At 47.6% G+C, this 14,946-nt stretch overlaps 1 protein-coding gene across 4 annotated transcripts in view; it reads right to left on the bottom strand.

Moving 5' to 3' along the window:
• Window positions 1-14,946, bottom strand: part of RNF157 (ring finger protein 157) — a 534,437-nt gene that overhangs the window by 383,840 nt on the left and 135,651 nt on the right. For all 4 annotated transcript variants that reach the window (XM_085616934.1, XM_085616937.1, XM_085616935.1 and 1 more), the window contains exon 3: window positions 10,009-10,097. In XM_085616934.1, coding sequence (XP_085473060.1) covers window positions 10,009-10,097 — 89 coding nt within the window. The remainder of the gene's footprint in view (window positions 1-10,008; window positions 10,098-14,946) is intronic.

Genomic DNA, 14,946 nt, shown 5'->3' with positions numbered 1-14,946 from the left:
TGTCTGTGGAAGAGTCAGGGAATGCACCATGGAAATTGGAGGCTTGGACCACCAAGCTCTTGGTGGTAGGGTCTTGGGTGAGGAAATTTGGGCCCCCTGGAGTGGGGGGAGGAGGGGGGGGGGTTGCAGCAGGCAATCGCACTATTCACAGGAGCCTCTGACCTGGGTTTGGACCCGGTCCCCAGAAGGACATCGGTGAGGGTCTCATTTAACGGGGTTCAAAAGAGGAGCCTCCCTATTGTAGCACCTCAGTCAAGATGTTAGTCTTGACTGCCTCTGAGAGTAACTGAAGACTGAGGACCTGAGCCATCCTACACACAACCATTGCATAAGTAGCTCCCTTCTCTGTACCCATGGTAGGGTGAGAAAGTATGCTGGTATCTGGAGAGGAGTCCAGTTCCTCACACCAGCCTATGTCTTGCTCACACATGTATTCTAAAGGGTCCAGTGACCTAGCACTTCAGAATAAGGCACAGGCTTCGACCTAGGATGTAGGGGTCCTGCCGGCACTGGAGTAAGTCGACGCGGCTCGGCGTCATCGCGTATCAGAATAAAGCTGTCATCGCCCGTGGCATCAGGAGCATCTGTGTTGGGGCCGGAGAAGGTCGCAGTGGCACAACTGGCGCGGTCCCGATCTAGGACTGGATCCATAGGGGCATATTGGAGCCGGTGCGTGAGGCCTGAAGGCGCACCGGAGTGGTCAGGCCACTCAAAAATGAGGCGCATAGCCTCATAAAATTCTTTGATTTGAGCAGGGAGGGGGGTCGCTTAGGCTCCCAGAGAAGCACTGAGTGGCCCATGCTCACGTTCTGAAGAACCAGACCTTAAACGCAGATGTTCCCTCAACACATCGGCCGACGGACAAGAAGAAGTTGAAACACGTTTCAACTTCTTGTGCTTTTTGTGCCTCTTTCCCCGAGTGGTCTGGTGATTTAGAGTGGTAGGAAGAGAACTTCAGACTCCTGGAACGGTCCAGAGACCTTCCTCTCGAGCTGGACTGTGACTTCTGCGGAGCCACATGCTGAGCCGCAAGCAGCTTCAGGGAATGCTCCCTCAAAACCTTTGGCGCTATGGCCCATCAGTCGGAGCATGACTTGGAGTCGTGGTCGCGCTCCAAGCACCACAAACACACGAGGTGTGGGTCTGGGTGCGGGACACACGCCACAAGGTTTGAAAACCTGTCTTTCTCAATTACATCTTTGACACATCAAGAGGATACCTCAAAAAAGAATGACAAAACGTTGCAAAAATCCTGTCAAAAACTAAATAAGGGATAGCTCTTCTCTCGGATCAGCGCTGGAAGGGGTGGAAAGAAAAGAACTGATGACAACGTGCCGAGGTGGCGCCTATATATGCGAAGCGGACGTCACTTCTGTCTTGGACAACGCCAACGCAGAGCCGCCCAATGCCACATACCGGAGCGCAGGCGTATTGCTCACGAAAAACCTTTTGGATCCAGGTTGACGCCTGGGGGAGTCAAAGGTAAGGAATCTGGGGCTGGATGTCTCTATCAGATGTCTGTTCAGCCTTGAAAAAGTACAATTTTATCAGGTCGAGTTATTTCTAGCACCTACTAGGTTCCATCTGGCCAGTGAACTTTGGCTGGAAAGGAAAAGGTGTTCTATTCATTCAGAAAGTGAATGAGCAATTAAGTTGCCATTAAATTTTGTTTTTATCTTGACACGTTTGCTGTCTGTTCAAGGAAAGAGGTCAATTGTCAGTTTGTCTTTTTAATAATTTATTTATTTATTTATTTATGGTTTTATAAAGCGCGTAGTCACCCAGTGGGTATCCCAGCGCTGAACCTTTTTTACTCGCAAAGGGGGTTTGGTCAGTAGAAGTGACAGCTTAGGGGAAGAGTAGGGTTTTGAGGGATTTTCTGAACCGAAGGAGGTTGGGTTCCGCTCTGAGGCTCAGAGGGAGTGCATTCCATTTATTTCCTGTGTTGACCGAGAAACGGCGGCCACCTATGCGGGCCTTTTTCACCTTGGGAATCGTAATGAGGTTTCCGTGCTCCGAGCGGAGCGTTCTGGTGGGTCTATAGGGGGTGATCCAGTTGTTTAGTATGGGAGGGCCGGTGTTGTGTAATACCTTGTGGGCGAGACAAAGGGCCTTGAAAGTGACCCTTTCCCTGATAGGGAGCCAGTGCAGCCTCCTAAGTGCGGGTTTGGCAGATGATCTAGCCGGGGTGTTCGTTAGGAGTCGGGCTGCGGCGTTTTGAGCTTTTTGCAGAGTCTGAAGAGTGGATTCTGGAGAGCCCAGGTAAATGGCATTGCTGTAGTCCAGCCTGGATAAAATTAGGCCCTGGATCAGCATGAGACGCGGCTGGAAAGGTAGTAGCGGGAGTACCTTCCTGCAAGATTTAAGTAGACCGTAGCATATGCCGGCCGTCTTTCTTGCCTGTGTCCTGAAGGTAAGATCGGTCTCCAGCCACACTCCGAGACTCTTGACCTCCTTCTTGGGAGTGGGGGGTTCACCCATGCAGGCAGGCCAGATGTTAGAGGGGAGGTTCGTGGTTTTATGTCCTAGGAGCAGGATCTCCGTTTTGGAGCCGTTTAGTTTCAAAGCAGAGTCACTCATCCACTGATGTACGTTGGAGAGACAGTCGTGGAGATTAGAGGGCTCTAGCTTGGGGTGGGAGAGTGTCACCACCAATTGTGTGTCGTCAGCATAGCTGACGATAGTGACTCCGAAGGGAGAGACGAGTTCCTCCAGTGGGGCCATGTAAACGTTAAACAACGTGGGGCTCAGGGATGAGCCCTGAGGCACGCCGCACTGGAGGGGGAGGGAGGGGGAGCGGCTTTCGCCTTCCCATACTTGGTAGGAGCGTCGAGAGAGAAAGGACGATAGCCATTTCAGCGCTCTGTCTTTGACCCCAATATTCTCCAGACGTTGGGTTAAGACCTGGTGGCTGACCGTGTCAAAGGCCGCGCTTAGGTCTAGGAGGACCACTGCCACTGATCCTCCTGTATCGATGATTTCCCTAGTTCTTTCTACTGCTGCGAGGAGAGCAGTGTCCGTGCCCTGACCTGGTCTAAAGCCTGTTTGTGAGTCGTTGAGGAGTTGGTTTGACTCTAGGTAGTGCGACAGTTTTTTATTCGCAAGTTTTTCGGCGACTACCTATCCAAGGAAGGAGTGAGATAGGTCTGTAGTTGGAAAGGTCTGCTGGGTCAAGCGACGGTTTCTTGAGAAGCGCTTTGACGACAGCCTCCTTCCAGTTTGAAGGGACCTCTCCCTGTTCCAGCGAAATGTTAATGAGGGCTGTCAATTGGGGAACTATGGTCAGCGGGATGTTTTTAGCGAATCGTATGGGGACTGGGTCGCTAGGGGCTCCGCTCTTGATTGTGGTGAGTATAACACTTATTTCCTCTTCTGTAACTGGGCCGAGCGACTCCAAAGAGGGCTTGTCGGGAGGGGGCCGCTGCTCCTTGGCTCTCTCTATGGAGTCTGAGTTGGCGGTCGGGAGGGAGGTGAGGATTTTTTTTATTTTTTCGTCAAAGAAGGTGGCCAACTTGACGCATTTTTCCTCCGCTGCTTTGGGGTCCATGGGTTTCTGTGGGGGGTCAGGGACATGGAGGAGTTCTTTGAGAATGGAGAAAGTCTCCTTGGATGAGCAGGAGGAGCCTTTTATTTTTTCCTCATAGTAAGCCCTTTTTGCGTCTTGTAGGGCACGTTTATATACTTTCATTGAGAATTGATAAGCGCTTTTCTCTTCTATGGACTTGTTTTTTCTCCAAGTGCGTTCTAACTTTTGCATTCTTTTTTAAGGGCAATGAGGGCGGGTGTGTACCAGGGGGCGGGGTTGATTCTTTTAACATGTTTTAGAGTGTTGGTCAGTGGGATGAAGCTCTCTAAGGGTCGGACTAGCCAATCCGTGAATTCTCTGTCCGCGGTGTTTGGATCCGTGGATAGGGGGGCGATGGTTTCACGTAGTTTGGCCTCCCATTCCTCTGGTACTAACTTGTGCCATCGTCTGGTTAGTATCCTTGTTTTTTGTTTGAGCGCTGGTGTCGTTTCGAGTGCCCAGTGCAAGAGGATCAGCATATGGTCTGTCCAGGGAAGGGGAGTAGGGTCCTGGACGTATAGGTTCTTAATGTTGGAGAAGATAGGGTCAAGAAGTTGACCTTTCTCATGGGTGGCTTTGGGGTTTTGCAGATGGAGGTCGGCTGTAGTGAGATCAGCAAGCAAGTTTGCTGCGGCATTGTCCGTGGGGTCCAAAAAGTGCATGTTAAGGTCCCCTAGGAGGAGAAAGTTAGAGACTGAAATAGTCTTAAGTGAGATGTGGTCCATTAGAGTATTGGTGAATTCGCCTAGAGAGCCTGGTGGCCGGTACACTAACTGCTTGGAAAATGAATTTTATTTTTCTATCTCTTACTAGAGTTAGAGGTTTTTGTCAAGTGAGCTGTCTGAAGATGTCAGTTATTTTTCTTAACATATAACTTTTAAATAAATAGCCTGCAAATTATTATTACAAATATTTCAAAATATATGAGGAATTAGGAAAGCAAATGTTTTTGTAACTAAGACGTGTTATGCAAACAGAGTTGAACAGGAGCACAACAAACCAGAACACTTTACTTGGTAATGTGGAAATGACACATATTTGCAGAAAAAAAAGCCATTTCTAAACATTGTTTGCGGACTATACAGTTTTATAAGTAAAACCGCATTTCAGTGGGAAAGTTTGTGGCCATTTCAATGTAAAATCTGTTGATTACAAATGACAGCATGCCTCCACTTCATGCTTTAGTTATGTATTTATTAAAAGTGATAGTTTTTAATCATGATTTGAGAAACATTCCTACCCCTGCCCCGATGACAATGCGGTTAATGAACTAGGGGGCAAGTCAGGGGCCATGTTTGTGCATCCTATACGTGGCTAGATTTTTATTATATATGGAGAAAGGTTTAGTCTATTAAATCAAACAAAAGAGTTTTTTGGCACAGCAGACATGCTGGAGTCGCACATTTGAAGGTGTTCCCATATGTGATAATGAAGAAAATGGTGGCTCAATGAATTACAATATTTGCCCATGATCACTTAATTTGAAACAAGTTTATGGGTCAAGAGCATTACAAATACGTCAAGCAGATTTAATTCATTAGACCTGCAGGTCTAGTAAACTTTTTATGATTTTTTGAAGCCTGCTGTTAATACAGCATTTTGACCGCAGTACTGCCCATTCCAATTACAGAACCCACATAAATCTCTTCAATCACAGCTCACTGCCAACCCATCAGATATGTGCACATTGTTGTGCTGATGCTCCTCTATTACAGAGAAACCACTGCTATGCCCTGCACGGACTCATGAGAAAGCTCTGCTGTGCCCCATGAGCTTGACCTGTGCAGCACACCCTAAATGTCTTATTCCAGAACCTAAAACCAGTTCTGATAGATACCTCAATTATCACCAGCACATCCTCTTTTTTCAGTAGCAAGATAAGCTACATCTCAGCAAATGCACCTCTGTAGGTGTGCTGCTTACTAGAAAAAGCATACCTCTTGGAGAGCACTAACCATGGAACGATTGAGTGATATATACAGAGACGCTTTTAAACATTTTGAATGCACTTGGGGGCCTTTAGTGAAGTATTTGTCCACTGGGTTACCGATGACTACATGCTCCCCGAGGGTTAGAGCTCTCCACCTGCTCCAATTCTAAACAGAGTACAGTCACCCATCAGAGTGCATCATAGACCTCGCTCCACTCTTTCTATCACCTACGGTCTTACTTATATGCTATGTTATGTTATAAAGGGTTTTATACTGCGCGCAAATACTCAAGAGTGTCCTGGCGCGTACAGTTACCAAAGCCCAATAGAGCGGAAAGTATGAGTCATCTAGTTGAAAAGAAAAGTTTTAAGTTGTTTCTTAATAATTCTAAAGTCCTGAATGTGCCGTAGTTCCATTGGGAGAGAGTTCCAAGCCATAGCTGCTTTAACAGAGATGGACTGACCTCCCAACCATGACCTACGGAATCGGGGGATAATCATCAGTCGTTGGGAGGCTGAACGCAAAGATCTGCTGGGGAGATAAAAGGCAAACTGCTTCCTAATGTACATTGGCCCTAGACCATGCAGGGCTCTGTGAGCCAGCGTGAGAGCTTTAAATTGCACTCTCTGGGCCACAAGAAGCCAGTGCAGGTCTTGTAGATGCTGTCTTACGCTAGATCTTCCAGAGATGTTAAACAGAAGTCTAGCCGCGGCATTCTGTATGGTCTGCAATTTTCTTAGCAAATATCCCGGGATACCAATGTAGAGCGCATTGGCATAATCAATGCGAGAAAGGATGAGTGCGCGGGCAACCATTTCTTTGGCCGGCCTGGGAAGCAAGGGGAAGAACCTTCTAAGTGACTTAAGGGTGCCAAAACAGACTCCGATGAGTTTCTTAATTTGCACCAAAAACCGAAGGTCTTCACCAAACCAGATCCCCAAATTCTTTGCAGAAACGCCCTCTGAGTTAGGTCGAGGAAAGTCTGGCGGCCACAAGGTTTCTCTGAAGGTAGGTGGAAATAAGCCATGCAGAAGGACCTCCGACTTATCCTCGTTGCACTTCAATTGGGCACAGGCAAGCCACTGAAACACAGACGAGAGACAGTTCTGAGCAGAAATTGTCGACAGGGCGGAGTCTTTCCAGGTAAATAGGAGCTGGGTATCATCGGCATAAGCAATTATTTTTGCCCCTAGCTCCTCTGCCAGAAAAATTAGGGGTGTCAAATAGATATTAAAGAGCAAAGGGCTCAGGGTAGAACCCTGAGGGACTACAGTGCACAGGATCCCTCTAGACCTAGATTGCTTTATATCAAGTTTTTGTGGACTCCCGTGGACACTTTCCTGGCGGCCGAAGAAAAAGGTGGTAACCAGACCTCCTGAGAGCGTTCTTCCAGAAAAGATTTCAACCAGTCCCAGGCAGGGCCAGCAATGCCAATATTTGAGAGACAAGTAAGAAGAAGTTGGTGGGGCACCGTATCGAAAGCGGCTGAGAGGTCAAGCACAATCAGGGCCGCCCTGCCGCCTGCATCCAGGCATTCCCTAATTGCCTCTGCCATTTCCACTAGTGCAGTTTCTGTGCTGTATGATGTTCTAAATCCGGACTGCGCTGGGTGAAGGGCACCAGATGCTTCAATGAAGGCATCAAGCTGACGAAAAACCACCTTTTCGCAGACCTTGGTCAGAGCCGCAAGGAGGGAGATGGGACGATAATTAACAAGTTTCAGCGGATCTAGCGAGGGTTTTTTTTAAAGTGGCAACAGCTTTGCCTGCTTCCAAATCAAAGTGACCCTGGCCGTTTGTAGAGACAGATTAATAATCATGGTTACTTCTGGACAAACGACCTCTGCGACTCCAGCCAGAACTCTAGCTGGACAGGGATCTGTCGGGGAGCCCGATTGAAGAGTTTTAAGGATAGCCAATATATCTGACCCAACTATGGGAGAAAATCGAGTGAATGAAGCAGGCGCAGAGGACAGAGTAGTGAGAGACAGAGGGAAGGGGACACTTTGCCCCCGAACGCTCTTCACCAACCTTTCTTGGATAGTTTGTATCTTTTCAATAAAGAAAGAGGATAGCTCCTCACACCATTGCGATGAGACGGGTAGAACCGCTTGTTCGGGGCAAGGTGCCAAAAAGCTGACAATGGAAGAAATCTCTCTACCATTGTTTTTAGCTTTGGCAATCCGTTCTGCATAAAAACTACTCTTCGCCAACTTAATGGCTGCATAATATTCACTCTGGGCTCTACGCAGGTCAATTTTGGCTAATGGAGAATACTCCAGACGCCAACGACGTTCCAGTTTTTTGCATCCCAATTTAAGCTCTCTAAGAGCACCAGAATACCACGGTTGAGATGGAATAGATCGCGATCGCCTCTTTGAAGCGGGTTGAGAAACAGATTCAACCCCCTGGCTAATCCAGGTGGTAAAGCTATCTACAGCCCATTCCAGATCATGAGATAACATCGGGTGGGAGAGTGAAAGGGCAGTAGAAAGGGCCGGCATTTCAATCATCGGTGAAGGCTTGCTTTGGGTCAGAGCGCCGAGGGTAGGAGGCATTCCCATGGACCAGGAAAAATTGACCAAAAAATGGTCAGACCAAGTGACCTGGATAGGGACCCCAATAGACAAGGCAAAATTGGAACACACCAAGTCGATCGTATGCCCCCCTATATGAGAGAGAGACTTTAACCACTGGGTCAATTGTGCCAAATCAAGCAGATCCATTAGTTCCCTGGCATCCGAAGTCCCAGGACAAGCAACATGGATAGTAAAATCACCCAAAAGGAGAAAATTTGTGAAACGGAGGGCATGAGGAACAATGACGTCATCCAGGGCTTTCAGAAAAGCACTCGAAGGGCTAGGGGGACGATATACCAGAGTGCCGTCCAGCATATAATGTGGTGACATAACAATGGTAAAGTCAAGAGCCTCCCCATCCACTAACCCAACTGAGGCCTCACTAGAGAAAACCCAGGTGTCTCTGAGCACTACTGCAATCCCACCCCCTCTTCCATTTGTACGGTCTACTCTAGCAATTTTATAACCCGGAGGGATGGCCAACTCAATCACGGGGGCACAGGACTCATTAAGCCAGGATTCAGTTACAAATAACATATCCAAATATTCGTCAGAAAGAAGTTTGTGAACGTCAAGAGCTTGCTTAACCATTGAACGAACATTAATAAGCGCAGCCCGAAACCTGTATGTCCTCTCAGATCGAGGAGCAGGGGCTGTCTGCTTAGAGTGGAAGCAAAAATGACACGTAGGGCACTTCCTTACCATACTATGCAGGACTGCCCATTGATCTCCCCCGTTGCACCTAGCAGTATCAAGCGCTAATAGTTCCATACGGCTATAGGACCTCCGAGTACCCAGTTCCCCGAGTCTATAACGAGCAGCGAGGCTGGCGCTGGACGCTCCAGGGACGCGGACGGGCGCAGACGGGCTTGCCTTAGGCGCACCTTCGGCGCGCTCGCGCCAGCCCCTTAATTTGTGCAATAACAGTACTAGCGGGAAATCAGGTGTGGGAGCAGGGCAAGCCTAGACTGCTCACCCTGAGTCACCCAAAATGGCGGTTCGTTAGCGCGAAGCTTCAGGAACCGATGTCCAGCCTCCTCAACAAGGTAAGGGTAGAATTATGTTTAAAAAGTAAATACAGTCCCAACAGGCTAAAATAACAAGTTTAAAAAGCTAAGCTTGTGCAAAATAAGCAGCAAAGAGCAAATCAGTACTCGTGGGCATCAGCAACAGAGCGACTAATCATACACAGTTGGCTCCCGACTCAGGAGTGGTACTTAGCATGGGTTACACAAGCCCAGCTAATTTTTTTTATTTATTTGCTTTCTTTTTCTTTTTGTGTTTGGTTCACACACAGTTGGGGGTTAATTCCCAGGCTCCCCTATACGCTCACCGTAAGTGAATTTACGAATGACTCCGTGGCAAAAGGGCTGGGTTTTGGGAGGGGGAGGGTTAGAGGGACATGGGGGGGGTTAGTTAAGAAGAATTTTTTGCCCGCAATGTACTGTTAATGCGTATATAACTCCTTGAAGGCAATGTGACCCATAACTACTACGTACACGGAAATAGCATTACAACAGCTGCATACGGGATGAACGACTATATGTATTGCCATTTGCTATGACAACTCTTTTGCAAAACTCAATAAAAACAAGCTTGAGAAAAAGCATACCTCTTTACTAATGCAGTTTATTAACACTACAAATATCCATATGTAATGTATGTCAACGAACCTTAATCATTCAGTGAAAGAATAATAAAAGAACTGAGGCCTTGAACAGCTCTGTTGATCTATCGCACTCATGACCTGCTAATTAAATGAGGAGACACCACATATCTCTTTAGATTCATCGATCACTGACACACTTACATATTTGAATGCTTACCAGAAAAGGCCAGCAATGTGATCTCACAGAAGAAGGATGTAAAAAAACACAGACACTGTACAAGGGATGGTACAGGACAGTAAAGGCAGGATAGAGGGGGTAACTTACTTCACTAGACGAAGAGTGTCCTTGCGTATGTTGATGAGGCTTCTCAGGGTTTTCACTGGCTCCTGCGGTGGGGGAGCTGCATATGGAAACTATAGAAATGTGAAGAAAGGTAGTGTTAATAAAATGGAAATCAGCAAAAGTGCCCAAACTCAAAACTGTTTCCATGCCTCTTTTTTTTGGTCACATGGTATGATTCTGTGCCCTTCCCTCATTTTCTTGGACTTGCGTCCACTGGCAGCCAGGGTCTAGTTCAAGGCCCCCAGTACGGCACCCCAGGCTATGGATGGAAGCAGTCCTCCCATCATGGCTTTATTTGCCACATTGTGCACTGCAGTACAATACACAGTCCCTATAGGAAAGTTCCCTTTTTGACATGTCACCCCCGACTTTCTGCCCTAATACTGATGCTTGTTGACTGAAAGTGCACTGGGCCACAGCCAACCAGGTCCCCAGTGCTCTTTCACTTCAGGCATGTAAAATGTTCAATTGTAACCCAATTGGCATGGATTTTAGCACTTGTGTAAATCACTGGTAAATGGTACCTCTGGCACCTAGGGCATGGGTACTAAAGAAGGTCCCTAAGGGCAGCAGCATGTATTATGACACCCTAAGGGACATACACACAAATTGGATGCAGACTGCCATTGCAGGTTGCGCGAAATGGTGCAAACCATTTTTAATACACAACATGGCCCGCTCCTTGTGTCCCATGCCTAAAGACACTGTATATGCTGTATGCAAGTCACCCCTACGGGAGGCCTTACAGCCCTAAGGCAAGGAGCATTAGATTATATGTGAGGGTATATCTGCATGGACCGCTTATGCCTGTGATGCCTAGGTCCATTGATGATTGTTGCAAGTGTTCAGGCAGCCAATTCAAGACCATGTGCTGGTCACCACGAGTGACCCAACTACATGATGGCTGCACTGGAAGTTATGGTGTTTGGTATCAAATTATTTTTCTTAATAAATCCACACTGATTCCAGTGTTGGATTTATTATGACATGCATCCAGAGGCCACCTTAGAGGTACCTCCTAAAACCTACCAGTCTTAGCGTGCTGGCTGACTGGACTCTTCCAGCATGCAACCACAGACGAGTTTCTGATCCCTGCTCAGGAGAGCCAATGTTCTCAGGTCAATAACAATGCCTGCTCCAAAGGAAGGTGATTACACCACCTCTAGCAGGATGGTTAGTGAATTAGCATACCAAGGCCAGAGGCTTTAAAGCCTCGGTCGCCTCTGATATGTGACCTTGGCTTCCTCCAGAACTGGAGAATGCCATCCCCTGCCCTGGGGTCCATTTGGCACCAGAACAGGCAGGAAAATTAGCTAGTCAGTAGGCGAGTCGCACTACCAAGTGGACACTAAGAAGGGTTTCTCCTTCTTGTTTTTGATGAAGGTAGGAACTCTGGGTCAGGTTTATGTCCACTCTCCCCAGGAGAGTGGGCATATAGGGGGCAGGGTAACCCCCAATTGGCTACTACCTTACACTCCACTTGACGCCCCTAACTTCCGTATTTAGATGGCCCCTGACACCGGGAACTCAGATTAGTCTACCTGGGAACAGAAGAAGGACAAAGAACTGTGGACCAGCACCGAAATTGATGCCAAACTATATGCCTGGCTGCTGCTCTCCCGACAATTGCAAGAAACGACTCGTCCTGCCGCTGAACAGCCTCCTCAAACACTTGAAGGACTGTCCAGTACTTTGCCAACCAAGCAGCATCTCCACTGAGGTGAAGGGGCCATTTCCCTGCATCTGCGTGCAAAGACCGCATCTGCCTAGTTCACCATTTTGCTGACCACTAGGTCCACCAAGGGAGCAACGCAGCAGGAAGTCAGCCCCATTGCTTCCCCAAGTCTCGAGACGCTGAGCCTTTCCGCAGCCTCCCTGCATGAATGCACAGGGTACTGGATGCCTTGCAAACACCAACACTTGTTGAGTGTCCAGCCCAGACACCACCAGAGTCAACACTGACTTGCCGACAAAGGACGTCAGGCTCTCAAAGGTCTTCATCAAGAGTGGCCCTGCAGTCTTGTTCCCCCCCTCACCAGGTCAACAAAACCAGGTGAGAGCCTCTGACTCCAGCGGCCCACTGGACAACACACCTTTGCACCAGAGCCCCCCAGCCCTGGTCTACGTAAACCGACTGGGTCTTCATGCTACAGAGACCCTCAGACGCCAAGCCCACTTTGTGAGTTCTGCTGGACTGGTTCCCCAGTCCCCACTAGCAGCTGTTCTTTCTGCAGGTACTTCTTTATTGACTCTACCGCGTAGCGCTCAGGGATACTAACGCGACCAGCAACTCTGCACATGGATACAGCAGGGCTGGTAAAACCGAACTGCTGGTGGTTTCTTGGACTTTGGCCCCTAAGCCCCTAAAATCCAGGAGAATGGAGGTTCAATGAGAATATCGCTGGAGACCCTGACTGGGAAATCCTACAATGGAGGAATAGCTCTTCCCAAACTAAAATTGTATGACTGGGCAGTGCAATTTCTGGTGGTGAATTCCTGGGCTTTCGCGGACCAGCAGGAGCCGGCACTGAGAGTAAACCAGTGTACCCATCTAAACAGTATGGCAATGCCTGTTCAGCCCAAGTCCAGTCCCCAACATACACCGTGGATTGGATATAGAAACAAGCTAAGCAGATGCTGTTTTGAGAGGGGAAAGTTAACCAGGAAACCTCTCTGTGGGATACAAATAGTCTAGAAGACTTAAAAGAGTTGAAAAGACAATGGGACATGTTGGCTATATCTAAACTGGGAGACATATCGACACGCAGGGACATCTCCCTTTTGAAGAATCGCAGAAACAATAGCAATTGGCAGAGTGCCAGTGATATAGGTACGCACAGGTGAAGCATGCCCTGGCAAAGTATGAGGTAAGCTGTGGGTTCTAGAGGTAGAATTTCCCTGGAGTATAGGGCATTGGCAGCTCCCCTGCACAGACATGCAATATCAGAGATCTACAGAACACTTGTGAGTGCTATCCAGCCCCCTCCCCGGACAAACTGAAGGAGAAATGGGAACGAGATTTGGGGGTACTGGAAGATGACATTTGGGAAGAAGCCTTTGAACATCTTAAAGAATTTGCAATAAGGGCAAGGTTTTGATTGGTGCAAATTAGAATTTTGCTTTGAGCATACTTCAGAAGGACTAGACTCTAGTGTATGCTTAGGACAGCCAACAAGTAGTGCCTGAGAGGTTGTGGCAAGAGTGGCACACTACGTCATACCTTATGGGGCTGTCCCCGCTTTCATCCTTTCTGGACTGGGGTGAGCCGCAGACTAGTGGAGGAGGACATGCCACTTGGCACATCACTGGCTGTATTGGGTATACAGGGGAGACAACATACTGCCTAGGTACACCCTACTCATGTGCAACATAGTGCTAATGGTGGCTAGGAGGGACATGATTAGATTGTGGGACAGCTGAGAAGTTCTGGGGTGGACCAGTGGACCGCTCACATGGACTGGTGCATGCTGGCAGAACAATCTGTTTATTACAAGGCACGGACTGTCTTCGGAAACCTGAGACGGTATGGGGGTCCATGGAGAGACTTTTGAAACATGGGATAAGCCTCTTTATGGCAAGAGGACCGAAGATAGCTAAATGAAGTTTGGGGTTTTGTTTGATGGGAGAAACTGTGAATGAAAAGGGGAGAAAGGGCACTTAATGTGCCTATATGTCCTGATATGCAGTGGGGTCTTCAGTGGCCGTACAGTTTATAATATGGAGAACGAACATATGTGCTTTGTGCTTAAAAGTATCAGACTGTTTTCATGCATTGCACTTTTTCACTGACAACATATTAATAAAAAAAGATTTTACAAATATATAAATAATCCAGTACACAACAACAACAAGTACTGGTAAAGCCAACAAATCTGAATTGGCCTGCAGCTTTTTGGTTTTGTCAATGCTTTTTGTCATGGTTCTTTAAAACTTCGTTGGTGAAGTTGCTGGCCCTCATCAATCCAAACACAAAAAAACACATTGGCTACAAGCAAAAATATTTCTTGGTCTCATAAAGCACATTGCCATAGCAGTGCCTGGCAATTAAAGAAACAATTGAGCGTATGGATGGGCTCCTAGTGAAAGAGCAGAACGCCATCACTTCCAGAAGAGTCAGCCAATGGTAGAAGCGGGCTGAATCACTCCCCCATGCTGTAGGCGGAAGCGGGCGGAGGAAAAGCGTGAATGATAACAGGCCAATGGAAGAGTAAGTATATTACAAACAGAATTTTTAGTAAAATCAAAACGTATTGGCTAGGGGGCGTGGCTTGGACGCTGCAGCGAGATGGCGGACGGCGTGTGAGCTCCGCTGGGATGCGGATCCTTTTGGATATTATTCGCCTCAAACTGTGGAGTTTTTTGGGCGCGGATGGTGGCCCCGAATTCCTTATCCTCCGGTACGTCCAGTAGCCGCTTGCTTTTGACTGAAAGTGCAGCGTGACGCCTGGAGGTTGCTGCGGTGCTGTTACTCTCACGGAAACGTGGGCATCCGCCATTTTGAGTTGTGGCGCTCGCGTTTCATTTACTTGAGTCAGCAATGCCGAATTTCTTATCACGTTGCCGGTATGTGATACAAGATGAGCCAATACCCATAAAATGAATGCTGCTCCTATTACTCTTATTTTATCCTCTCTATTTAGAGAGAAAAATAAGTATCAGAGAAGGTTTTTGTTAATTTTTTTTTTTTTTTTATTAAATGCTGCTCCTTGCTCTTCTCTATGAATCTCATTAAGAGGGGACATAAATAAATAAAAACACAGAGAAGGTTTTTCCATTTTTTTAATGGTTCCCTCATGTAGTTGCTTGCTATGGTTGCAGCCTTTCAATAGCAGCTTACTTCTCCCAAGTTGAGGCAGTTATGTTGGAACATGCATGAGGAAGAACTCCTTGCTGTTATGCGCTGAATGCGTACCTTCCATT

Source organism: Triturus cristatus, chromosome 7, assembly GCF_964204655.1.
Source record: "Triturus cristatus chromosome 7, aTriCri1.1, whole genome shotgun sequence".
NCBI classification, from domain to species: domain Eukaryota; kingdom Metazoa; phylum Chordata; class Amphibia; order Caudata; family Salamandridae; genus Triturus; species Triturus cristatus.
This window is presented reverse-complemented; position numbering and strand designations above follow the sequence as displayed.